The 11,340-nt window shown below is 28.5% G+C and overlaps 1 protein-coding gene across 1 annotated transcript; it reads left to right on the top strand.

Annotated features, from left to right (window-relative positions):
- Nucleotides 1–330: 330 nt before the first annotated feature.
- On the top strand, nucleotides 331–9,556 carry LOC145191021 (ribonuclease H2 subunit B-like). Its single transcript, XM_090067662.1, has 10 exons — nucleotides 331–517; nucleotides 616–675; nucleotides 2,999–3,100; nucleotides 3,199–3,275; nucleotides 4,806–4,982; nucleotides 7,829–7,931; nucleotides 8,006–8,087; nucleotides 8,458–8,503; nucleotides 8,630–8,698; nucleotides 9,135–9,556. The coding sequence occupies exons 1-10, from the start codon at nucleotides 400–402 to the stop codon at nucleotides 9,234–9,236; spliced, it is 936 nt and encodes a 311-aa protein (XP_089923788.1). The 5' UTR covers nucleotides 331–399; the 3' UTR covers nucleotides 9,237–9,556.
- The last annotated feature ends 1,784 nt before the right edge of the window (nucleotides 9,557–11,340 follow it).

Raw genomic sequence — 11,340 nt, 5'->3', positions numbered from 1 at the left:
GAAAAAGATATTTTTCTATGAAAATCCTTTTAACTAAGTGAGTAATTTCTTTTATTCCTCCTTACTGTTTTTGGGTATAACACACTTAAGTTATTATTACCTTTTAATTTTGCATTTGAAGTCTGAGAAAATCACAAAACCAGTTGTGTTATGTTTAAGTGTCTGGATTAGTTTCTTTTATTCTTACTGTTTGATTGGAAAATATTTTATGGAAATATCTATTTTTGGTGGTTCTATGCATTTGATAAAATTGTTGATGATGGAGGAAGGGGAAGAAGTATCTTAAAAATACTTTTATAAAATCATCACTTTTGTACTCATTGTATTTTTTACTATGCTGTTTTTATTAAAGTGTCTTAGTTTACTATTATCAGTTATATGTTCAACAGAGTCTAATAAATGACTGGTCTAGAGAGTAAAAGAGTTTCTTCAAGATTAGTAAAATCTGGACAAGATTCTGAACAAACACTGAAAAAATCTAATGAAAATAGAAAGAGATGGGTAGTACTGGCACCAGGTATGTATTACATTTTTTGTTGTTGTTTTAATTAAAGTTATATAGTGTTAATATAATGATTTGTTTTTTAGAAAATATCATGATTTTTTTTTTTTTAGAAAAAACCTTTGATGACAATCAGGCAGTTGATTTTTGCAAAATTCCTCACCCTAAAAATGGTATAATTCAACAAATTTATACTTATTATTTATGCTTGTTATGCTAATTGTTATAGTTTATAGCAAAAATGAAATAACTACTGGAATTAAACGAGTGGTCAGGTATTAGGTGTCAGGCATAGCTTGGGGCCAAATAGGTTTTTGATGGTAGCCAGAGCTGGAAGACTTACAGCTCCCAAAATTAAGTTTTGAAACTTCTTTAATTCAATAAAAAAAAGTTAGAGTGCAAAATTGCAGCCTGCACTTTGACATTGCGTTATGTACCTTGTTTAAGTTGAATTACTTTGGCATATTTAGATATATATAAGAGTAGTCTATAGGCCTAGTCTGCATTCTATAAGGACTTTGAGGGTGGAAGAAAATTCAAGTTATGCTCTAAATATTTTAATTTACTATAATTAAATATTAACTTCGGTCTATTTTTTTTCAGATGTTTGAGTTTGTGCAATAGAGCCTAAACATAAGTTTTATAACTATATTAACTTACCTTTGAGTTTGTAGAAGGGCTAAGACAAAAGTATTTAAATTTATTCTTCAAATATGCCTAAGCCTAAGCTCAAGTCTGTTGTGTTTGGCTTTTTCAAAGAGCCTGAAGATGGTCATTATTACATTTACGCTTGTGAAGAAACTGATACTAAAGGTATTTCTATAAAATTTAAGCAAACAGTTAAAAGACCAACAATTAAAACCTCTAATACTTGAACAAGAGCATACAGTTTGTTGGGGCACTTGAAATATATACATACTGCCATGAAAAGACAGAGAATGAAAGGAAAAAATCTTTCTTTGTCAGTTCCTCTAACAGTTTGTCAGAATCAACAAGCCAAGTATGTCAATTAAATACTAGCAAATTTCTTACCAGCAAAAAGATAAACTACCCTTAAAAACTATTTAAAAGGACATTTTTTGAATATATAAAAACAAAAGGAATAACTTGTTTGAGAACAAATTACTTTGGGATATCAAATTTATAAGAAATTTTTCTGTTTCTTTTTAAGAAAAAAATAATTTGAATGTAAAGGCTCTACATTTAAATTGTTTTATTTAGTTATAGGGGAGGTAAGCATATTTGCAGATAAACGTCGTTATAAAAGGAAGTTTATTATAATTCAAAAGATGAAATTAAAATAGAGGCGGTCTTTGCCCATTTTTGAGTTTTGACAAAGAATTTAGTTTTTAACTATTATAATGCAGTAAATAGAATTAGGTCTTGTTAGTTACTAATTGTTGTTAATAATTACTAAGAGTATCTGGGGTTTAGCTATAAAAACTATGTAAAGTATGAAGGCTTTGATAAAGTCCTATGCTAACTTTTCAAGATTTGCTTCATATGTTACATGATTATATGTATTAAAAAAGTTAATTTAAGCATTTTATCTTTTGTGTTTACTGTGATGTCATTTAATTATTGATGTCATAAAATTAAGCATTTTATCTTTTGTGTTTACTGTGATGTCATTCTGTTTCTTGCATTTTAATTTGTAATAAGCTTGGTATTTAATAACTTGTATGAATGATCATCAGAATTTCAATGCCTTAAACATTTACTATTTGAGATTTTGAATAGAGTTTGATATCTTAAAGGAGCCGGAAGCAGCTATTTTTCTTCCAGCTCTCAAGCCCTGGGACAGGTATACAAAGTGTATTATATGTATTCTTAACAATTTATAGAAAATAACTAATTCTATAAATTTCTAAATTCTGTTTTTTTCTTGAATTTAACAAATCAAGTAACAACAAGTAAAAACAAACCAACATCCAGTGATTTAAATTTAACAAATTATGTATTGTTTATATTCAATTAAATTTAAGAAGAATTATAGTATTTATAGCATGCATATATGAATTATAGAATACTAGATATATTCAAAAATATTTAATATACATTTAATCGGAAAATTCTAGTTACATATAATCGGAAATTTAGTTTACATATAATCGGAAAATTCTTCTAAAAATTCTTCATTTAAAAGTATTATGATTAGCATATAATTTATCAATAATAACTTTCAAATGAATGATTACAATTTTCTATTTTAAATTATTTAAAAAATGTTTTTTCAAATATGACTACTGTTAATACTTATATTTACTTGGAGCGCAGCCAAACAGCACATTCTTAATTTTATAAGCCCTATTGAATTAACGATTTTTATTTCTATTGAAATAACGAATTTTATAAGCCCTATTGAATATTAATAAGTACCCTCTTATTTTTTTAATGGCTTCATTTCTAGTTATTGGTTTTTCAAATATTTTTGGTTAGGCCATTTAATTCTTTAATTAGCTTTTTTTTTTTTATATTCAACTAAAATTTTTTCAGGGGTTCCATGCTTATTTTTGATTAAACAAAGCCAATGTTTTGAAGTCATAAAATTCCAAGAAAAGTATCGGTCATGGTTTATTGGAAATACAGTCTTAAAAGGTTTGCACTTTTTTTCTATTTGAATCGTAACAATATTTGATTACTTCGTAATTGCTCCATTTACATTTTTTATGTTAATTACATTAGTTCGTATTTAGATGGAAGTCTACACATGATGACTAAGATTGATCCTTTGTTTTTGGCACTACCCTACCTGGAAAAGTCAGCAAAACTGGTGCTTGATTTTTACATTTGCTAATTTATTACGCTTTTATAATTGTTTTTTACCCTGGTTTTAGTTAATTAAAAACACTCTTAATGTTTATTTAGGAATTTTTAATCAAGCAATCTTATAAAAAATCAGCAATTTCAATAAATAACTTAATGTCACAAACGCACAAAAAAAGTCTTATTAGAGCTTGTTATATTTCATTTTAAATTAGTGCTGTTATCGATTTAGTGCGTTGCTATCGACTAAACCGACTAAAAGTCAAGTAGTCAAAAGTCAAAATTAGTCGACTTTGAAATATTGAATAGTCGATTTAATCGACTATGACTTTCCTACTAATTGGCTAAAAATCGATTAGTCGGGTAATCATCTAAACATCCTTAACTCTATCTTTTTACTTGATTTAACTCTATCAATCTTTGATTTTGTTATAATACTGACCAATTAGTAATTAGTAAAGAGATATCTTTATAAGTATTTTATCCTATAAAGATAAACTATAAAGGTTGAGCCATGCGGAAGAATATTTTTCATAGCGGTTTTTTTAATTCAACCCAAATATGTAAACATTAAACCTAATTTGCTGTATCACGTAAGCTTAACTCTTAGCTTACTGTATGTATTAAGGGTCTGCGTCTCGGAATCGTTTTCTCGAAATGAACCGGAACAAGAATAACGAGACGAGAAATGTCCGGAAAAAATTGACGAATAAACTGTCCCGGAATAAAATTAAAAACCGGGACAATAAATTTTCTTTCGGAATTTAAAAATTGTATCCCGGATATCATTGTTTCATCTCGTCTTGAGTAAAAAAATAACGAGATGCAGATGCTTATTATGGTCTACCACTTCATTAATGTTTCCTTTTTCTCATTATATTAATCAGTTGATTTTTTTAAAAAAAAAAAGTTAAGTAATGATTATATACTTAGTCAGGGATGGGGAAAAGATAAGAATTCTGATATTTAAATAATTTCAATATATTAACGATAAATATGTATCGATCGGTACGCAATAGTTCCCAATCGGCATTATCAGCGCTTAGTTTTACACCCTTTAGACATTTTTAACTATTGGTATAATTCTTCCTGTACTATTTATAATAATGATTGGTACGCATATAAATATTTTTGGGCATTATTTCCGCACAAAAGAATTCTCGCGTGAACGCACTTAGAAGCTGTGCGGCTAAACTTAAGAGGGAGATGAAACGAAAGAGAACAATTAAGAGAGTTGTTTCATTCTTTTAACTTAATTTTAACATAAGTTTTATTTTTATTCTCTTTTTATGGTAAAAACAAAATGTTGAGTAGAAATTTTCATAAAAGTAAAGTCTGGGAATTATCTTATAAAAACAATTTCTCTACAATGACCACGTGTAAATGCAAAGGAACATAAACCTTATTTTTGTCATGTATTAAATTTAATTGTTAAAGATGTTCTTTTAAAAGAGATTGATGACATCATCATTTATTTATAATATGAAATTTAGCAAGCATGGTAGTTTCTGCTAACTTATTTTTTCCCTTTTTTTAGGGCCATTTCACAGCCATAGACAATATTCTGATTGATGACACGCATTCTTCTGTTTCAAATCTTGCTGCATGTTTAATTGAAGAGAATTTAAGCAATGTTTGTGATTCTAAAGTGACAACTGATTTTGTAGCTTATAGAGCAAATAAAGAAAAAATACTGCACTGGCTTTGTTCCAAGGTTTGAATATGAATTTTAAGCATCTGCGTATCGAAACTTTTTTTATTACGATACGATACGACAAGATATCGACAAGATATCGGGTTGTGCGTATCGTAAGTTTTGATGTCGCGAAACTAGAATTATTTTGTTCAAAAATAATTCTAAACTAGGGGAGAACGTTTTTAATTTTTTTCTAAAAGTAAGTTTTTTAAAGTTTTAGCTTTGATTTTTAAAGAAATATTAACTTATGCTTGAAATAATTGATGTTTAATGATGTTTATGCTTGAAATAATTGATGTTTAAATTAATTATTTAGAAAAAAAAATAAAAAAAAGTGTATTTTATAATCATTGCTAACTAAAATTTATGACCTATTTTCTCCCCACATTTAAAATGGGAGATAAGAACCAAATAAATCTAACCTCGCGATATTATGATAATATCGTATCCAAAAGGTGTTTGGAAAAAAATATGTAAGGAAAAATTTATGGTATAAATGAACGAGAAAATTTGTAAAGCAGGTTTTTGTTGGGAGAGATTGTGATTTATCGATGCGTTTGTTGCGAAAGAGCTATATTACCACAGTGTGGTTTAGTTCCCAAAAACATGAATACATAGCTTTAATTGCATTTCTGATTAAAGCAGTGAAGTTTCATATCTAATAGCTGGAAATCTCGGCGCATTGCACCGTGCAGTTTTGCTGAATGCTTAATAATTTTTCAAGTTGTTGAGGCTGCAATTTTGTTCTTTTTTAAGATAAAATTTCCCTCAAAAAACGTCATAAAAACCAACGCATTATTACAATTAACATGTATTTATAATTATTTTTGTAGCAACTACAAAATTGTTTATTCCGTAATGTTGTAGCAATTTTCGCCGAAAATTTCGGCCGAAACAAGAAATAGATAAAATAATCGAGTTACGGTTTTCAAGTTCGTATATTTTTTTTTCAACTTATAAATCGTCAGTTTGGCGACGTTTCTTAAATTAAACAAAGTTGAAATCCGTTAAACTTCGGGAAAAAAAAGAATTAAACGATTATGAAAGCCTATATAAATAAATGTAAGGGTCTTAGCATATCTTCTGTATATTCTGTATATCTATAATGTTACTCTAGTGTATGCTTCAACTTTTTATAATTTAGAAATTAGAAGGGCAGAGATTACTAGCATATACCACACAAGTTATCATTTAACATCACTTTAAAGCATTTGAACCTAAACATAGGCAGCTTCTCATTGATTGTGATATTTTCCAAATCTGAGGGGGTCTAGGAGACTGGAAGGAAGGAGAATAATAGTACTACTAGAGTTACATACTAGTTCACTTTAAAATATAGCTTACTTGAAAAAAAAATCATTGAAATTGAATTTTAAGTCATTTAGTTTAAAACCTGCACGAAGTCACGCGACTTTCGTTTGTTTATTTTTAGTACGCATTCGTTTTGTTTACTCAAACTATTTCGAGAACAGTTTTATTTTTGGAAGCGAATTTGAAAGCCTTTAAAAATTTTATGTAATTTTGAAACACGCCATTTAGGAATTTATACAACTTTTAAGGATTTTGAAAACCGCGAAAATATATTTTATACGGTTTTGAAACGCGTTAACACACCACTTTTAGCGACATCGAAGTTTCGTCTTCAACTTGGAAACACGTCGACCTTGTTTGTTTTATCTCTAAAGAAGAATATTGTCTATATAACAGAATATTATCTCTAAAGAAGAATATTGTCTATATAACAGAATATTCTCAGCAACCACACAACCTTGAAATAACGTTGATCAAAGTCGTTGTTAAATAAATCAAATTAAAGTAACAACTTTTTACAAACTTATTTCGGATTCGGTTTCGGCCCAAACCGAAGCCGAAAGTTTCCATTCACTGCAATAAGCGGCAACATTTCGACAAGGCGATATTTCAATTTTATAACGAGTATTAATTTTATTAAAAAAAGTCTTATCTGAATTTTAACTGATTTAACTTATAATTATTATAATTATTTAAAGAATATAATTTCCTTTTTTTAAAAAGTTAAGAATTCTTTTAAAATGTGTTTTTATTTGAACAAATCAAGAAACTATTGAATTGTCCTCCTAATTGGCTGAGTCGTTTTTCACAAAATAATTTTAATAATGGGGTTAAAAAACAGAAAATTTTTAGTTTTTATCAATATTTTAATCAATAGATGAAAAAAGCATATTGCAAAATATTGTAAAATATCGAAAAGTCTCGAAACCCAAACGATATCTTATCGGTTTCATATCGAACAAATTGAATCATAGCAAAACTCAAAAAATATCGTTATACATTTTTAACGATAATTAAATCGATATATGTTATTATTAACGATACGATACAAAAGTGTTATCGCTAATATCGAAACCCAAACGATATCTTATCGAAATCATTGTGAAACGTATCGGATTGATATCGGATCATATCAAATCATATCGAAACACATTATCCAAACAAATATCGGTTAGTTTCGATATTCCGATAACGATACACAGATGCTTAATTTTGTTTAATGAAAATGGGGATTTTCTCTTATTTTATACGCCATCTAAACGGTTTTTTTAGTCTTTTATTTTGCTTTTATATAAACATGAATTTCTTGTTTCGAAAACAAGTTTTCAAAAAAGAAGTTTTAAGATTTAAGAAAACTAAGAAGTTATTTTTCACTTTTTTTTTCTTCTCATATTGTATGTTCATATACTTATGTTTATTTTGTTAACAAATTTAACTTAAAATGATGGCAAATCAGATATTACTAACTAATCTCAGTTGACTTTTTATGGTTATTGACCAATAAAATTTGCTTTGAAAATGAGTTGAAATTTTTTACTCTTTTTCAAATGTAGGTTACAATACTTGCAAATCACCTAAAATCTTCAGATATTAATGTTTGTGCTGGCGCCCAAGATTCATCTTTTGTTAAATCTTCTAAGGATCAAAAGAGCATGGGTATAAAAAAAATTGATATACTGACTAAATATTCAGGGATTATGCATAGTGTTGCAAATGTTACATTAATTTAGACGAATGCATCAGATATGCCAGTTCGTTTGTTTTTGATTATGTTGCTTCCTCGTGGTTAGATGAAGTAAAAAAAAAGCTCAAGTATGTTCTAAACTTTTTTAACTTCACTTTTTTTTTTTCTTTGGTATCATTTTTTAACTTGAATAACTGCGGTTTATGGCTTAAGAAATTAATATAACACAATCTTGTCTCTCACAATTACATTCATATTACGTCACTTACAATAAACCCCCTAATCACTTTGATCTTACTTCACGAAAAACTTGAGTTCTGTAAAAAGTTTGGTATTTATCTACCTCAAACATTTTATATACTGCTACATTCTTTTTTCATCCAATGTTTTTTACATTTTATTACTTAATTTTACGTTTTATCTTTTGCTTCTATATTCTCTAAGTTAACTTGTACATTTCATCATCAAATATTCAGTTTTTTGTTCTTTATAATCTAGTATAAAAGATCAAATATACAGTGAAGAATGTGAACCTCCATTGAAGGTTTGTCTAATTAAATTTCTTTATCTGTGATTGTAATTTATGTATGTGTGTCTATATATGCATAATATACATACAAAAATTAAATGGAGCGCCAAAATGATGTGATATACATGTTTTTTTATTTAGCGACAAAAATTAAGTGGAGCGCCAAAATGTTTGGAAGATTATCGTGACAATTCTTTAAAACCTGAAAAGGTTAAAGTATATGTTTGTTCTTAGTTACACTTAACTTATATACTTATCGTATCTTTTTTAAAGTAAATTTTATAATTTTATTCACAATGAAAACTTTTCGTTTAAAAGCCGCTTTTTAACCACTCAGAAAGAAGAAAAAACGTTTTAAAATCAAATTTCATGATTTCTCAGAAACAATTGTGCAAATTACTTATTACTTATACAATGAATTATTGTTTAGTGGAGCATTCTTTTTTAAAAAGATTTATAGTTACTTAATAACAGGGGTACCAATTTAAGCTGAAACAAAAAGAAATCTTGGTTAAATGCTATTGCATTCCATATCAATATTCTTCTAAGTTTATTCATTATTGTTTCATTTTATTATTCATTATCATTTTATTATTATTTCGAAAACATAAAGTTTTACATTTTATTTTTATTGTTTTAAATTTAGAAAGCTGTTGTAAAGATGACGGCAAAACAAAAACAGCTACAAAAAATTGATAGAAAAGGGATGAAAACAATGAATAACTTTTTCGTTACCAATCGAAAATAAAAAGTCAACCTTTGGAAGCATCGATTTAAATCTGCAAAGTGTTAGCGTAGAAATATTTTCAAATTGAGATGATTCAGAGAAGATATTTGAAAATGTATGCTTGAGGTACCTCAAGTGTAAATCAGAAGTGTACTTAGTGTAATTTTGCAACTTTTGTAGTTTGAGTTGGTTTCGAAAAATAGGCAACACCGATCTTAAGACGATATCGATATATTATGAGTTTGTTGTATCCCATTTTAACCGACTTGTATGTATTATGTATGTATGTATGTATGTATATAGAGGTTTAAAATGCTCCTGAATAATGTTAGAAAAGAAAACTATGAGATTTCATCGTTTAAATTAACTTCTAGTGATATTGCAAATAAGATTTGTTTCAGGGAAAAGTAACATTACTGATTTTCTGAAGTACCATAAGTAGCACAGGAGAAATAACCCATTGATCTTGATTAGAAATGTCAACATGGTACCTAAACTTAAATGGTACAGCGCCCATACCCATTTTTGGAAATTACATTGCTACTCATCTGGAAACTTCAGCAGAAGAGTTGATGAATGTAGTAGTAAATGTTTTATCGGAATGATAGAGACCTCTTAAATCCTCGAGTTGGTATGCATATTTGAATGTGTTTTGAGCTCATATATAAAAATTGTTCTTATGCACAAGCATTAAATTGAATTTAAATCAGTTTATTGACTCGGCGGCCACTTCTAGACAAGAATGTTTTTTTTTTAAATAAAAGCTGTGTTTTTGCCTCGCTGAATTGATCGCGTTTAGATTCTCTCTTTGCTCCTGAGATTTTTAATCCTTTAGTTGGTATGCATATTTGAATGTTTTTTGAGCTTATATATAAAAATTGTTCTTATACACAAGTATTGTGGCATGCAGCTGTAACTCACTTTAATGGAATTTCTATTGAATATTTTATGGAGTTTGTGGTTTACCGGAAAATGTTTGTCGACCAGATATAAAAACCCCTTTCCTATATTTGTGCAAACATTTTTGCTATAAGTAGGATTGAACCAGAAAATTTTTCGTTTACGGCTTTTGTTGTTAACAGGTTGTAAGTTGGGTATTATTTAAGCTTTTGGATGTAACCTGATTTTTTTAAGGCTTCCTCGTACATATAGGAAGAACTTCTGAAGATGTGTTCGCAAGATGAATTGGCCGATAATCGTAGCTCGATGGAGTGCGGAATCTGCTTTAAAATGTTTGGTGGATGGTTGGATTCCGCATGAATAAAGCTTAAGATATTCTCAGGTTTACAGTATGGCCGGAAAGAGTAGTCATCGAGGTTTACAGTGACATCAAGATAGTTGACAATTTTCATATTAAATTGGATGGAAATAAGTAGGCTATTGTCTTTGAAGATTTGAACAAAGTGCTTTTTTATTCTTTCCATTTGCGTACCACTGGTGTTTTTAAATACAGCTAAGCCGTCGTCTCGATAAAATTAGTTTTTACAAATTGCCCATTATCGAGCTTAATAACGCTAAATTTTGGACACCATTTTTCACATTTTTACGTAATGATAAAAAAGAATGAAGCCATTCAATTGCTGACGTCATTTAATTTTAAACTGTTTTTTGTAACTTAAAATAATTTCACGAGCTGATGATGCTGGTAACCATAATCCAGCAAAAATTTCTTATAAATTATTTGTATTTAAAAAATACGTATTTGATGTTTTCTAGAGTGTAGCCAACCATGTAATTGAAATCATTATAGATGGCTCTCAAAAATTAGATGAGTCTTATGTTTATATATGTCACAGTTGCATCAAAATCATTGTAGAGACTAGTTTTCTTATGAATCAACTAAAGCCAGATCAAGATATTGTGTTTCCATTATTGCAGAACCATAACCCTAACAGTTGTTTTGCTCATCCTGAACATTTGCTGAAACATATTCTGACATGATTGATTGCGACAACTGTCAGGTAACACCGCTTCCTCTGCTGTTTCATGTGTCCAGTGATGACCTTAAGACATGTCACGAAGTTTATTCTACCAACCTTTCCATACTGGTTCAGCAAGCTGATGAACAGACAACTAAAAATGATTCAGCATCTAATTCAATAGTCTAAGTTCAGCATCTAGTTCA

The sequence above is a fragment of the Hydra viridissima genome, unplaced genomic scaffold (genome assembly GCF_058129835.1).
Source record: "Hydra viridissima isolate aposymbiotic clone 2 unplaced genomic scaffold, HvirCarnegie_v1 scaffold_11, whole genome shotgun sequence".
Classification (NCBI taxonomy): Eukaryota; Metazoa; Cnidaria; class Hydrozoa; order Anthoathecata; family Hydridae; genus Hydra; species Hydra viridissima.
Note: the sequence above shows the minus strand (reverse complement) of the source record. Positions and strands in the feature narration are given on the sequence as shown.

Excerpts from the sequence above, each read along its gene's own strand:
- LOC145191021 (XM_090067662.1), top strand. The coding sequence starts at position 400 with ATGACTGGTCTAGAGAGTAAAAGAGTTTCTTCAAGATTAGTAAAATCT. Across the intron at positions 7,932-8,005 it reads TAAGGATCAAAAGAGCATGG|ACGAATGCATCAGATATGCC; the intron begins GTATAAAAAAAA and ends ACATTAATTTAG. Across the intron at positions 8,504-8,629 it reads AATGTGAACCTCCATTGAAG|CGACAAAAATTAAGTGGAGC; the intron begins GTTTGTCTAATT and ends TTTTTTATTTAG.